At 40.4% G+C, this 14739-nt stretch overlaps 1 protein-coding gene across 4 annotated transcripts; it reads right to left on the bottom strand.

Moving 5' to 3' along the window:
- Positions 1-390: 390 nt before the first annotated feature.
- Positions 391-5642, bottom strand: LOC101876003 (U6 snRNA-associated Sm-like protein LSm5). Of its 4 annotated transcripts, XM_034069686.1 has the most exons (6): positions 5587-5642; positions 4560-4655; positions 4301-4328; positions 3581-3653; positions 1777-1820; positions 397-645 (listed from the first exon to the last, which is right to left on the bottom strand). In XM_034069686.1, the coding sequence occupies exons 1-5, from the start codon at positions 5630-5632 to the stop codon at positions 1788-1790; spliced, it is 276 nt and encodes a 91-aa protein (XP_033925577.1). In that variant the 5' UTR covers positions 5633-5642; the 3' UTR covers positions 397-645; positions 1777-1787. The 4 variants fall into 4 exon arrangements, with proteins under 4 accessions (XP_033925581.1, XP_033925577.1, XP_033925569.1 ...); XM_034069690.1 differs by lacking the exon at positions 1777-1820 and having other exon boundaries at positions 391-645; XM_034069678.1 differs by lacking the exon at positions 397-645 and having other exon boundaries at positions 1533-1820.
- Between the last annotated feature and the right edge of the window lie 9097 nt (positions 5643-14739).

Consider the following 14739-nt stretch of genomic DNA (forward strand, 5'->3'; position numbering starts at 1 on the left):
TGTTTCTGTTCAGTTTCTGTGTGTATTGCACTTCTATCAGTAAAGCAGGCATTTCTCTTATTTCATCATAAGGGGGAAGCTTCCTTCACAGGACATGTAGGGGTATCTCCAAGGGGAAGAGTTTTCCCTAGTGAGGGTATGTGATTGAATAATACAGGTCCTGTAAGACTGATGTGTGGAATAGTTACATGTGTCTTTCCTGGTAGAAATAATTGCTGTAAATAATGTTTCCACTTCCAGTGTGTGGCTGTCTGAGATGCCCTGAATGGGTCCTAATGGAATCATCAGTAACAACCCAAGACAATATAAGATTTCTAAACAGTGTAGTATTAAGTGCTCCAAAGAAAACAGTCAATTACCTCTAGAAAATAAAGTCCAGATGATACTCCAATATATATATAGATTTAAAATTGATTTAAGAAAGCTGGAGAAGGAAATGGGGGCACAAAAGAAAATCCATTCAGGGAGTTGATGGTATATATTGTCACTGGGCAATCTAAACATTGCAATTGCAGATTCAGAACAAATGAATCCAAAGCAGCACACTCCCTGGGACTGAGGAAGGAGTTTCTTTCTTCTCTAGCAGGCTAAAGCAAGTTCTCCTGGTACTTTGAGCTAAGACCCAGTTAGCAGAAGACATCTTTTCTGTCAGAAAAAGCAAGAAAAAAAGATCTAGTACAGCAACATCCTTACAGTCTCTTGCTCCTGAGCCCTCTTCAACTCTTCTTTCTTCTGCTGATGGGAAAGCAAAGCATTTCCTGTCCCTATGAATCCATAATGCACCCTGTTTATCCCTAGGGTAACAGCAGGCACCTGTGATTATTCTTCAGACATTTACAGCTAGGAATCAGTTGAGTAGTGTATTGTGGAAGCATAAGCTGCACTGGACATGGTCTAGAATCTGTTATATTTTTGTTCATCACGACAATGCCCCCATAGCAATTCTTTTATGGAAATTCTTCTAAAGTAGTAGTTGCTCCAAATCTTTGTCGAGTTTTTATATCATAGAAGAACAGATGCAGCTAAAAGAACATTTACTCTAAAATGACTACTCTGAATTATGCTAGCTGGTATACACAGCTTCCAATTTAATTAAGTATACACAGCACCACTTAGTGGTGAAAGCAGAGTTAACACGGATAAGAATGACAAATTTTCACACGGGCCCCTCTCAAGGCCCCAAACATGAACTAGGTCTGGTCTGTCTATCCTCGCCAAATACCATTATAATGCTTTTACTATAAGAAAAGTACATCTACCAAGTGGAAATGCACGAGAGCTTCAGCTCAAGGCCAGAAGAACCAAAGGCTGTTAAGAATCACACATGGTTTCTGGTTACATAGCCTTAAGCTGTGTTCAAACAAATGATGCAGTTTAGGATCTGAATTATAAGATAGACATGGACCAAAACCAAACACAACAGATGCAGAAAAACTGAAGACTGAAACTGAAAAATAACAATGATTTTTTCATTCCATCAACCAGTTATAAAACTATCCAACTTGTGCGCTTACATAATAGAACACAATAACTAGCAAAAAGAAAGCCTTTTATTCAGAACAGCTTGGTATGTTTTCTACAAAAAAGTCATGAGTCAACTTAGGAAGTCAACATTACCATTAGCAATGTACCTTTTCTGATAGTGAAATCCTTGCCTTTTATCAAATGTCAACTGCAAGAATGCGAAAATAAGACATTCAACAACCAACCCACATCAAACCCCACTGACACCCATACCCCAAAGGCTCTATTTAGAATATATATATATGTACACACAGTGTATCAATTTATACTTCAGGTCCTTCTCCTCCAGGAACCAGCTATAAAAGAATAAGACAATTTTATGTTAGTACCATAGGTTTGAGTTCTACAAACCCACACGTCCTTGCTTTACAACACTTTGGCAGATGAAGGCTTTATGGTAGACCACAAAAGGGATTTTTAGATCCAGTATTATCTTCCTCTCCGAACAGAAGTAGTCAGTTGCTGACAGAGAAGCACAGGCCAAAAAGAATATCCAAAACAGGAAGAATGTTTAACAAAACATAAAGGAGATCCTAGGGAGCAGACATTTTGGATTTTGTCTTTGTTATTCAATTTAAGGAGATGATTCTGTCTAGAAACACTACAGCTTGTTTTTAAAGACAAAGGCTATGCTTCCTCTCATGAAGAATTTCTCTGATTGCTGATTCTTCCCCAGACTGTTGCTATACTGGTAGTTTGTTTTCCTCTTTCCAACTCCTATTGCTAAGCAGAGCCCAAAAACTAAGAAAGAACCTGAACCCTTTCACAGATAGCAGGGAGTAGCATCTTCCTGTGAAGAAAGTAAAGAGCTGAACAACAGAAAAGGAAAAACATTAATAAGGGAAAAAAAGAAAGAGGATAACCGTTGCTTTTTATATATTATTTTTAAACAATTTTAACCATTCCTTTTCCTTTTTTATATATCCTTAATACTTAGCTGAGCATTTCTAAAGACAAAGACCTCCACTGCTTTGGGGAGTGACGTAAGAGAAAGTCTAAAGTCTTCCTGATGTGGGAAGATATGTCTCTGGAAGAGACACAAAATCTAATATAGAAACATCTATGTCTTGCTGAAAATTTGCACTCTGTCACCAGCTTCTGCTTCAAGGGCATTGTACCACCAGCTTAATTGGATGATAATAATTCCACCCCATACAAGATGTCAGAACATGCACAGTCCTTTCAAGGATGCAGAACAATAACCAAAGCAGAAAAAGGCTTTGAAATTAAGTCAAGATAGCACTTGCTCAGACACACAGCAGGGAGGTGCAAGGAAGGTTAAGACAGCAAAATGGAGATTCTTCTTGAGCTGACAGGCTCAAGACAGACTTCCTCTTTTCTTCCCACAAAATTAGCAATGCCTTTATGTAGGAAGTCCATATTTTGTAGCCATTTATGCAGACAAGCAAAAACCTATCGTGGGTCTGCTTTTGTGGTGCTTAAGAAATAGCAGAATTCAGCAATTGCAGAATTACAGTATTCAATTACTGTTCCAGTACTGCTATACATACATAAGCACATAATACACTAAAAATCAGTGCTTCCAGTTTGGTATAATCCAACAGACCTCCAAATTTTTGTTTTTTCAGAGCATGTAAAAGGTACAGCTCTGTGGGCATCACATGCCAAATGACTCGATGAGCTTGTAAGCATCCAAACTTCTGCAAAAATATTTATACATGAGATAATGAAGTGTAGATGTATTTCACCCTACATACTTCTGCAAACACTCATGAGTTGAAAGCCACTGTACGAACCAGCCTACAGTGGACAACAATGTCAGCAATTCCCTAGCACACCTGAAGACTAGAAACCTATTCACCCAAATAAATTCAGGGCCATGCTCTCTTCATGTTTACTGTACTATGTACCAAGAAAAGCAGTAAGGTCACTTTTCCAGCACTGTTCACACACACATATGCCCTGAAAGCTACCTGAAAATAGCTTATGTCATGGAACTATCTGGAAAGCTCAGCTTGAAGTGGTGGAATTCAACTGTTTTATTGATTTAGTACAGAAAATAAATGCATGCAGCATTTTAGCAATGACAACTTACCATTGTTATGTTATTTCCATTTAGCAAAATCTGGTCTAGCTTCGTGATTCTTCTGCCCTCAGGTGTAATCTCACTGAAGTAGCATTAGAAAAAGTAAGTAAGAATATGTAACAAGGGACAATAATTACAGTTTTGACAGCAGAACTGACATAAATTCTGCATTAGGATGGCATTTGTTGGAACTAATAGATAAATTAGTTCATCTGCAGCACAATCTTCATTAAATGACCACCTGGATAGAGACAGCTATCCGGCAAATAAAAAGATCCATGGTACTTTTCTGCTCAGTACTTAAAGATACCAATTTTACCTTCTGAATCTCAGCAATTTCTTGAATACCACCAATATTCCAAATAGGTTTCAAATAACAATGTGGCTTGAAAAAGTAATAAATATTCACCCTTAAGTCTGCCACCTTTTCAAATCTTTGGCCAGACTTTAAGGAAATGTGAAAGCAAACAAACTACTGGAAAGTTCACCACACAACCCATGCAAAATTCAGGCTACAAATTAGGAACCTGACTACAACTATAAATCATGCAACAACTACTCTATGACATGGCTGTCTGGAATAGATAACTACAGTTTAAGTGCAAGATAAAAACTATTCAGCTGGCAAGTTTCCAAAATATAAGAACACTTTGCTTACAGGTCTTGCACAGTATTTATCTTCAGGAAACAAACCACTAAATAGTAACTAGAGGCAGAAATTGTACTTACAATTCTGTAACATCTTCTAATACCATATCTGAAAATCCAGTTTCAAGGAAAATAAGGCCAAGAATTTAAAAAAGTTAAAGTATTTAATATTATTTTTATTTTATACTGAACTGTGATTTTATCCATAAAATAAAAATATGAGAATAACACAACCCAGACAAGAAGGCTCTATCCAGTGAACTCAAACCTATCAGAAGCAATAAATGAATTGTGCCAAAGCATACACTGGATGGCCTTAAGTACTCGCACCAAAGGATACTAACAAAGTCATCAAATCCTAGAAGTGTTCCAACGATTTCTTTATCACTCTTCATCACAATATGGATGCGTGAACCTATGCATTTGTCCACAAGCTCTGTCAATAAAAAGAGACAAAAGATTTGACATGTACAAGAGAACGTTTTACAGAATGCACATTTTTTAGGACAAACCCCCTGACACTGGTGGCAAATAAGTGATTGCTGCAGACACTGGTGAAAAAAAACCCAACACCAACCCAACACCAACAACAACAAAACCCAAACAAAACCACAAAAAATTAGGGAAAAGATTAAATCATAGAACCAACTACGTTGGAAAAGACCTTTAAGGTTGGACCTCAAGTGCAACCATTAGCCCAGGACTGGCAAGACCACCACTAAACCACGTCACTGAGGGGCTCATCTACAAGATTTCTGATTGTTTCCAGGGACGGTGATTCCACCACTTCCCTGGGCAGCCTGTTCCAACGCCTGATCACCCTTTCCGTGAAGAGATTTTCCCCACTATCCACTCTAAACGTCCCCTGGCGCAGCTTGAGGCCGCTATCTCTTGTCCTAAAAAGACACTAACAATATATATTTAAAGAGTCTACTCGCACACTCCGCTGCTAGCAGATAGACTGCTTCCCGAGGCAGCAAGATGAACGCTGGAGGAACACGTTCCCCCGAGCCAAAGCTCCTTCCTGCCGCCAGTGCGTGGTTACTTAACGGGGGACAGCGAAGCACCAGAGTGAAGCACCAGCGCTCGTCCCCAGCCACGGCCCAGAGGACTCCCTAAGCGGCCCCAAACGCCGCTCTACACCCGCCGATCCCTCCCGTCCGGGGCTGAGCAAAGAAACACCCGCCTGAGAGGAGGCGCTCCCACCGCGCCACCCCATTCAAACCTCCCGCCAGCCCGCAGGAGCTTGCAAACGGCCTCCGCCTCCCTTCCCTGCTGCCGGTCAGCAGACACACACACACATCCCCCCCCCCCCCCTCCCGGACACCACGTGAACGCGGAAGCATCACGACGGCAGGGCCGGTTACCGAGGGGCAGGAGCTGGGACGGGTTGGTGGTGGCGTTGGCCGCCATGTTGGATCCAGACAAGACTAAGCGCTACCGCGACGGGCCGCCTGCGGAAGACGGCCTAGCAGCCTTGACGAGCAGATAGCAGAGCCATCGCTCGCCGCCTATGGCTCTTAGTCTCTATGTTCCCCCCTCTAAATACTGGTAGAGTCGCGACATACGAGTCTGTTACAGAGATTTAAAAGAAAACCCCCTTTTTCCCCTTCCATCTTCTCCAGCCGTGCACAGGCGCCTCGACCTGTTCCCGGTACAGCTGGTACAAGAGCAGCCTCTCGGCCCCGGGGTGCTAATCAGCGCTTCAAATCAGTCATCTTTTCGTTTGGAGTTCGGTGTTTCATAGCTATTGTATGGGCTGGGTTTTATTTTATTTTATTTTATTTTATTTTATTTTATTTTATTTTATTTTATTTTATTTTATTTTATTTTATTTTATTTTATTTTATTTTATTTTATTTTATTTTATTTTATTTTATTTTATTTTATTTTATTTTTATTTTATTTTTTATTTTTATTTTTTTATTTTATTTTATTCCCCCCTAGATTTGCTCATTAATTCATAGACACAGAATGGGTTGGAAGGGACCTTTAAGCTCATCCAGTTCCACCCCCCTGCCATTGGCAGGGACACCTTCCACTAAACCAGGTTGTGCTAAGCTCTATCCAACCTGTCCTTGAACACTGCCAGGGATGGGGCAGCCACAGCTCCTCTGGGCAGCTTGTGCCAGCGCCTCAGCACCCTCACAGGGAACAACTTCGTCATAAAGTAATGCAATCAGGGAGAGATTTTTGCACAAGAGAGCTGCAGCAGGAAGGGTTTTTGGGGGTCCTTTTACTTATTCACAGTTGGCTTTGAGCAGAAAAAAACCCAAGGGCTGTACAAACTTGCTTAATGATGCAGTGTTAAATAAAAGTGTCATTAGAGCTTCTAGAGTCATTGGACTTTTTGTGACAGGGCAGACTCCAGAAGACTTGAGCCTGAGCAAACTCTTCCACTGAGGAAGGCGTGCTGCCTGCAGAAATGCTTGTACCTGTCAAAGGAACAGCTGCTGGCAGTGCATGGCTGCGAGCCTGGTTCTTAAACATGGTTAGTTCCCAGGTTAACACTGAACACTTGTATGTTCTGTTCTTGAAGTGGAACACCACGTTTGAAATCAGTGGATGCTGCTGTCCTGCTGGACTCAATGCAGGCGTGCTTTGCTGTGACTGGAGCAGAGATGAAGTGCCAAGCCTGCCTCACTGGTTGGGCTGTGTGAGCCAGTGCAGGAACAGTCACAGAACCATGGATGAAATGCAATTGAGAAAGTTAGTTTCATTGCCTTGCCAACCAGGGAATCCTGAAAGCAGTACCCGGGCAGAGGCACACAGGCAGGGATGCAGGCACTGCTGAGCTTGATCCATGCTAGAGGGTTGCTTATTCTGATGTTTTGTGTCTGTTTATTAGGGATTCAGCCAGGCATACTTTTACTACTGTACTTCAAATTTCTTCATAGCAGGACAGTAATCTCAAGCATGTCCAGGAGGGCACCTTAGTCTGTCAGAGGCCTGTATTATCTGAAGACAGATGTTCTACTTGTCGAGCACATAATTCAAAACAACAGTATGATATATATACTTGTCTACAGCCCAAGTGCAAGTCAGTTGAACATGTTTACAATCCTGCTTGCCTTATTTCAATCTTCCCTTATTATTCTACACTATGTCTGAAAATGACCAGCCTTTCCACCACACCAGTTTAATCTCTGTCCCCTTGTTTTCCAAAGCCTGTGTTATTTCCATGGTGGTCTCCTGGCATCATCTGTCCCAACATATGGCTCTGGTTGCACTTTGACTTTCCTCCAGTCTGCAGCTAATGAAATGTATCCCTGGAAAAGGGTTTGTGTCCAGACAGATCAAGTCCTTGGCGGTCCTCACTGCATGACCTCATGACCATTAACGCTGGCACAGAGTGGGCATAAATAATAGGGGTGGTTTCTGGCTGCATGGTTGGTTTCTGCCATTTTCTAAAAGAAGGGTAACAGCATTAGGTTTGTTCTTGGGATCCAAGTGGCAGAGGATGCTTCAGGGACACCCAGCAGCTGTGCCCAGTACATGGCCACCAAGGACAGGGACTGTCCCCTGGGTCTCCTGGGCACAAGCACTGTCTCAGAGCCAGCATCCCAAAGCTCTTCCTTGGAAGGAGGTTGAGTTGAGGGGTGGCAGGCAGGGCTGCTCATAGGGGGCCCCATCAGTTCCACGTTACCTGGCAACACAGGAGTCACAATGCCCCAAGAAAGGATAAAAGGGGGCATCCGCTTTTGTCGGCACACAGCTGTCCCAGGGGCTGCCTGAAGACACCTGAGAAGGAGTCCTTCAGGAGCAGGTAGAATTACTTGGGGTGGGTTGAGGGAGGAGGACCAGAGGCTGGACCAGGCTGCTGGAGATGAGAACTACCAGCAGTGCTGGGAGGTCCATCAGCTGTAAGATTGATCTTTGACAAAGTGATAGAATGTCTGCTTGTGAAGTTACTTCTTGATGAGATTGCAGGTTTGGTTGATAAAGGTCATATTTTTGATGTAGCAGACTTGTTCCTGTAAGGCATTTGACTTAGTGCTGCATGGCATCTTGATCGATTATCCAGAGTGATACAAAATCAACATGGCACTAATGAATTTAGGACTGATTAAGTGACAAGTCCCAATAGTAATTATAAATAAGAAATCATTACTGAGTGATTGTATTTCTCATGACACCCTGCAGAGATCAGTTCTTTGGCCTCTACTGCTTAATGATTTTATCAGTTTTTTGAAAGAAAGTCTAATGTAAGTGATGCAGTTTGCAGTTAAGCTCAAAAAATTAACTGTTTGAGGGGTTTTGGTTATGAAGAGATCATGTATTAACAATAGTTCTCTATTTCTGCATGTGCTATGGGATGCAGCCTATCAACAACTGAAATCAAGTAAGATAGTGGGTTGTTCTCTGCAGATCTGTAAAGGGTAGTTTAAAATTAGATTTCTTGTATAAAGAGATGGAACTGTGGGTATTGCACTTGAAGCTCTGAAGCTTATTTCAGTCTCTTTTCCATCTTTAAACATTGTAAGTCTAGCTACAAAGAATAATTAATTCTGTTCTGCTTCGTTAATGATCTGGAATGGCTCACGGCAGGCTGCTGAATGCTGGAGCCAGCAAGAAAGAGGCAGTGTTGAAAGCACAGCAGAGAAAAGTGCTGAGGGGGGCAGGACTATGGTAACTAACCCCCACAGCTGCTTTTATGAAACTGTCTCTTTCCAGACGGTTCCTCAAAACCGTATCCACAATATGAAATGTATAAATTTATAACTATAGTTTATTTACTTGTGGGAATAATGGCATGCAGTGGATGCATACAATGCTAACCTGGCTTTCACTGAAGGCAAAGTCAAGATCATGCATTCAGTCTGAAATGTGAGTAGGATAAGGCACTAGGGTGGTGTTCTCCATCCCAGTCCTTTATGGGATGCTAGCAAGGTTTCAAGAGTTGTATTCAGTGTGTAGAAATCTCTGCTTGCAGAATCACTGCAGCTGTGTAACTCTTGTAGCTGGCATTGTTGGAGGACATAGACCTGTCCAGTGGAACATAGGCACACAGGGACAGAAGCTGCTTACGCCTTTCTCAGGGAACCTGATTTTGTTCTTGTAAAAGGCTACAGCTGAGCATACAGTCTGAGAAAATTGAGCTAAAGTACACTGATTATGATCTCATTTAGAAGCTCAACTTACATGATTTTTAAATTGCTCCACTTTCACACCAGTTCAACTACACTGGCTTCATTGGAGCTATTCCTGAGAAAACAGACTGTGAACACTGTTTCTGGTTTTCACTGATAAGGTAATATGACTCATTACATAGAGCTCACTGATAAGGTAATATGACCTATTACACAGAGCTACACAACATGCTTTGATTTTCAGCAAAGCAGTTTTAGAGACACATAATTTCCTGTGATACCTTCTTGTATGCTGTCCGTTATTTGCAGCAGTCTTTTTTCCTTTCTTTGTTTTTGTACAAAGAACTGGTGCAAAGAATAGCTTAAAACAACACTTTTGCTTTTGAAGATGGAGATAATTGTAATGACAAAGTGCTCCATAAAGATTGTACCAGCCCATCTGGTAAGGAACACGTTTCTGCGGGAGAAAGGAGAGATAGGGCTGAGAGGACTGAAGAGCAGGAACTTTGTAAGCGGACTTCGCTACCAAAGGAAACATGGTAAAAGAACAGTCTCTATGTGCTTTCACAATTTTAAAGTTGTTTTGCCCATTACTTTAATGACATCTCTGCTTGGTAATAGTATAATGACTTGAATGTGTTAAAATTAACATTTTAACTGTTAAAATTCATCTGCATCTATCATATCCCTCTGATTCCGAGTAGAAGCATTACATCACTCTCTTGTAGATAAAATGCTTGCAAGGTACCTTCAGTATAGAATTAATTTCAGACTAATCAGGACAGAAAAAAATCCATCTGTGTGATTTTCAGTTTGAGAATCATGATTAGTGTAGCTCACAGTGACATTTCATATTAAGCCCCTTGACTATGCTATTTAATCATATCAATTAGTGGGGTAAAACTGATTTATCAGGATGTCAACAGTTCTAAGTGATAAGTAAGATAGCTATTGTATAACTGCCAAATATTTCTCTGTGTTGAAAATAATATATAAAAATTTATCTAGTGCTAAGTGATTTCACGAGGTGGTAGAGAAATTTTCCTGACTGATTATAAAATCTGAAAATATTTATACTTTGTGAATGAGAAAGACTGAAGATAACTGACATGTATCTTCTTCAAACAAATAACTTCTACTAATATTGTTGGACCCATCTAGCGGCTAATAGGACGTAATCACTTTTATTTCTTGTCACTTGTGCTTGCCTTGGTAACTTATTGTTATTTAGCACTGGTGAAATATAGGCAGTGCTAAGATTGTCATAGTTATAGGTCATACATGGTATGGACATTTTATTCCTTCTTTCATGATGTGAAAAGTGTAATTGCTTCAATATAGATATTACATATTATTATATGTTATGTATCATAGATGGTTATACATTATTCTATTTGATTCTGTTCTGATATGATATAATAGGCATCACAGAAACATGGTGGGATGGTTCCTATGATTAGAGTGTTGAAATAGAAGGTTATATATAGGCTCTTCAGGAAAGACAGGCCAGACAGATGAGGAGGGAGAGTAGCCATTTGTGTCAGTGATAGGCTGGAGAGTATGGAGCTCTGTCTGGGGACAGTTGATGAGTCAACAGAGAGCTTGTGGGTCAGGGTCAAAGGGGGAACAGTGACGGGAGACATCACTGTGGGGATCTGTTACAGGGTGTATATTGTATATTGTGTTAATGTAAACTATTCTTCCTTAAACAAAAGTGACGAGGTGCATGTTTTTTCATTGCAAATCTGAGTTTTTTTTTTATTAGGTATTCACAGTTTTCTCAGGCTTCTGTTAAACCTCTATGGGAGAGTTGGAGAAACAGAATGTAATGCTTAAGAGGAGCACAGAGCTTTTAGGATTTTTTAGTATCTCAGTGTCAGCAAATAGTAAATAAATAGTATTGCATGTCCTTGTGGAAGGCCATTAATGGTGTTTTAGTACAACTGGGTTTAGTTTCATTTTAGTTTCATTAAAGTAAATTAAAAACCTGTGAATAGGTGGTAAATTGTCAGGTACAAACACTATGTTAGCAGCAAGGTGATAATAAGGCATATTTACTTCTTCAGTGGTTAAATAAAATTAACTGTAAAAAAGCACAACCAGGCTTGAGCAAACAGCGTCTCTAAATCCATGAAATGCTGCGGGACTGCTGCCATCTTCTGGGATGTGAAATAAAGACCTGTCAATACTACAAAATGAAATGCTTCTACTCACAAGAGCAAAAGAGGTTCAACTTTTTAGATACAGAATAATCAGAAATTCTTGAGGGCTGTCTCAGTTGTCCACAGTTTCCTGGACACCATAGTCCAGCTCTTCGCCATTTTCATATTTGACTTCTAAAACCTAGGTTAACAGTGTTTTCTAAGTGCAGCAAAATTATACTCCTATAATTTAAGCTATGGGAAAGATGCTTATAAGCACTTCTTGCATTCTGCTTCTGAGACATTTCTCAGAGCAATTGCACCGGAATAGTGTAAATTTTGTCATTTATATCATGGTGATTGAAGTGGCTTGTCTTGGTTCATGATTATGTCTTACTGAAGTACTGTGGTAATACAGACGTATAATTCAGTAGATGTATGTGTGTAATGATTTTGTAGTAACATTATTGCATATTTCAGGCTTTTTTTTTTCTTTGTGAAGGGCTCCAGTGAGACAGGTTGATTCATTTATTCATTCATTTTAAATTTACTGTGTTCCATGTGCTTGTTTATCCTGTAAATCTATTGTGAAGATAAAAGTATGTCATATGAATTTGATACTGAGCATGTAAGCTAGGGGTGGTTTTGTCATGACTGACAACAAAGAATTCTTTGCTGTCTCCTCAGGTGAGCATAATTCATTAACAGGAGCAAGGTATAGAGAAGTTGCCTAGCACCAGAGTTCTTAGGGACAGGTTATGTTTTAGGACCACAGAATATAAACACAGTTAGGAGTCTTCCTGGGTGGTATAACAGGCCCTACCCAACCTTAAGGTCTTGCAAAGTCACCTACTAGAATAGGCTGTTTAATGCATGTACCTGGAATTGAAGGAATACTATGCTTCTGCTGGCTCTCTTAAATATTAGCCTGTGGCATAGGGAAACCTGTGATATTTTCATTAGTTTGGCCAGTTTCTCCCCATTCTCTCTCCACTTCAGGTTGGATGTCTCCCAGCCAGAAATTTTTATTGCCTCCTGGGCTGCTTTTATGGGAAAGTGCAGGCAAACAAATACAAAATACTACTTGGTCAAAAACTCTACCCACTGGGTGTGTGTGGTAAGAGAAAAACTGCAGCTGTCTAGCCACAGCGCAGTAAGATATATGAGATCTGGTGTGGCCTTTGGGACAGGGCTACAAATGCATGTCATGCAAGTTGTATAATGCTTGGCACTCTGCCTTGGGTTTATCTTTATTGCTAATACTGGCGATCAGTCTTGTTGCTCCTGAGGCTGACTGTTCCTATAAGAAACTACTTTACTTCTGCCCACTCACTGTCTCTCACTTGTAAAAGATGAGTTTATACTCTTGGTGCAGCTAAGAATATCTACCTGTTGGGCTAGCTAAAATAACCCTATGAAGAAGTCCCCTATACTCATGTGAGATAGCAGAGGAAAGCTGTTAGAGTCTGAAGGCAATCTGGGGGGTGAGTTTGTGACACTTGGTCAGTGAAATGCACTGCTCTGTAATAATAATAATAATAATAATAATAATAATAATAATAATAACAACACTAGAATAAGGTCTGTGCAATATTTAACCATTAGTAAGATCTCAATCTGTTAAAAGTCCCTATATGTTTCATTGTCACACCATCTAAAATAAGCTACAACCTGGCAGTTCTGAGTGAGGTCGTTTATTATGTGATGCAATTTCTGTAGTATAGAACTGTTACTCATGGTATCCCAGGGTTATGTGATACTTCAATAAAAATAACTTAAATTTTTATTACTATGAAAATCCACAGAAAACAAAATCAGTCTTCTGTGCTTGTTCTTTTGGCACACTATTCAGTACAAAATGCATTTAATATTTTAATTCTGCATTTACACTACTTGCTCAATTTTTAATTGTTTTAGACTGGTATAGTTTAACATGAGAACCTTGGCAAAAAGGAAAAGTGCTCATCAGTTTTTAGCTTAAGCACTAGTTTTGCTGTAGTGAACAGTGTTTAGAAGAACACCGTTTCCAGAACCCTATGGAGACAATCTGCCATCTATCAGTGTTACTGACGTTATGTAGTGTCGCTAGGAAACATGAAATACAATTTAAGTAAGTGTAGCATGTAAATTATTTATTGACATGTTATCTTTGAATAAGATACTTTGTAAAACTGTTCTTTACCTTCTCATGTTAATGCTTTTAACAGTTATTACTATATTGGCGCCATTGTTATTTACAGCCAGGAGGGGAGTTTATTGCTTCAGGCTGTCCAAACATGTTCTCTTGATAGTAATGTTACTTCTCACTGTGCTTCTGTTTCCAAGTGGAATATGTAGAGTCTATAAGATCATTTAGAGATATCTTTGAGCTGTTTGTAGGAGTATAATACGTAACAAAAGTATTCATAAATATATGCCCATTCCTAGAAAACTCTCTACTCACTAAGTATGCAGAAATATGCATTTAGTTTAGTAGCAGACAAATGTTTATGGTCTTTCTTTTTTCATTCAGTTTTGTATAACTGAAAGCAGATACATGAACTAGAAAGCCCATGCACTAAAATACACTGAGAAGATCACAGTAGCTCAGCAGCAGAATTTTTCAGCCAGCTGCTGGAGAGACTATAGGGTCAGTGGGTCCTGTAAGTGGACAAGTCCCTCATGTGTGTGTGCCTACTGTAGGACAAGGTCAGTCCTGTCCATCTCTGGGTTTCGTCATAAGTGCACACATGGCAAAATGGTCTGTGCCAGCAACTGGAGCACGGCTGTGGCCTCAAGGTAGTCTGTGACCAGGTACCAGCAGTAGGGAGACTGGGGTCTGGGTACCAGCTACCAGGCAGACCAAGCATCTGAGCCTAGCTGCTAGGGAGACTCACCTTGTACTCGCCAGTGTACCACCAGTGGACCTCTGTCCTGCTCAGTACAAACTGCCAACTACTGCCCATCACATGGCACTTCTCCTTCATTGGTATTTTGAGCTCTTTATGCTAAAGAGGAGTGATCGGATAAGGGTGCTGATGGATTAGCAGGTCACTTAAAACAAAATCCTATCTCGTCTCCCAAGAAACTGAAGCCTTGCTGCTCTTTCCCCACTAGAGGTCTCCACGGATAACGCTGGGAAACGGCTGGCAGTAACTTTGCCACTGAGTGGCAAGGGCTGCTGGTGTTTCTGTTTCTATGCTTACAGCGATATGCACGACAGTTGATGTACCGCTGCTTTATAACCGTAATGTGATTTGATATTGATAGATAGTAGTGTATAAATATGACTGATTGCTTTTTGTGATAT

The sequence above is a fragment of the Melopsittacus undulatus genome, chromosome 1 (assembly GCF_012275295.1).
Source record: "Melopsittacus undulatus isolate bMelUnd1 chromosome 1, bMelUnd1.mat.Z, whole genome shotgun sequence".
Taxonomy (NCBI): Eukaryota; Metazoa; Chordata; class Aves; order Psittaciformes; family Psittaculidae; genus Melopsittacus; species Melopsittacus undulatus.

What these genes read in the sequence shown, in the direction of transcription:
- LOC101876003 (XM_034069686.1), bottom strand. Translation starts at nt 5,632, where the DNA reads ATGGCGGCCAACGCCACCACCAACCCGTCCCAGCTCCTGCCCCTCG. An exon ending in GTCCCAGCTCCTGCCCCTCG is followed by an intron (nt 4,656 to 5,586) that starts GTAACCGGCCCT and finishes TTTTATTGACAG; the next exon opens with AGCTTGTGGACAAATGCATA. An exon ending in AGGATTTGATGACTTTGTTA is followed by an intron (nt 4,329 to 4,559) that starts GTATCCTTTGGT and finishes CTGGATTTTCAG; the next exon opens with ATATGGTATTAGAAGATGTT.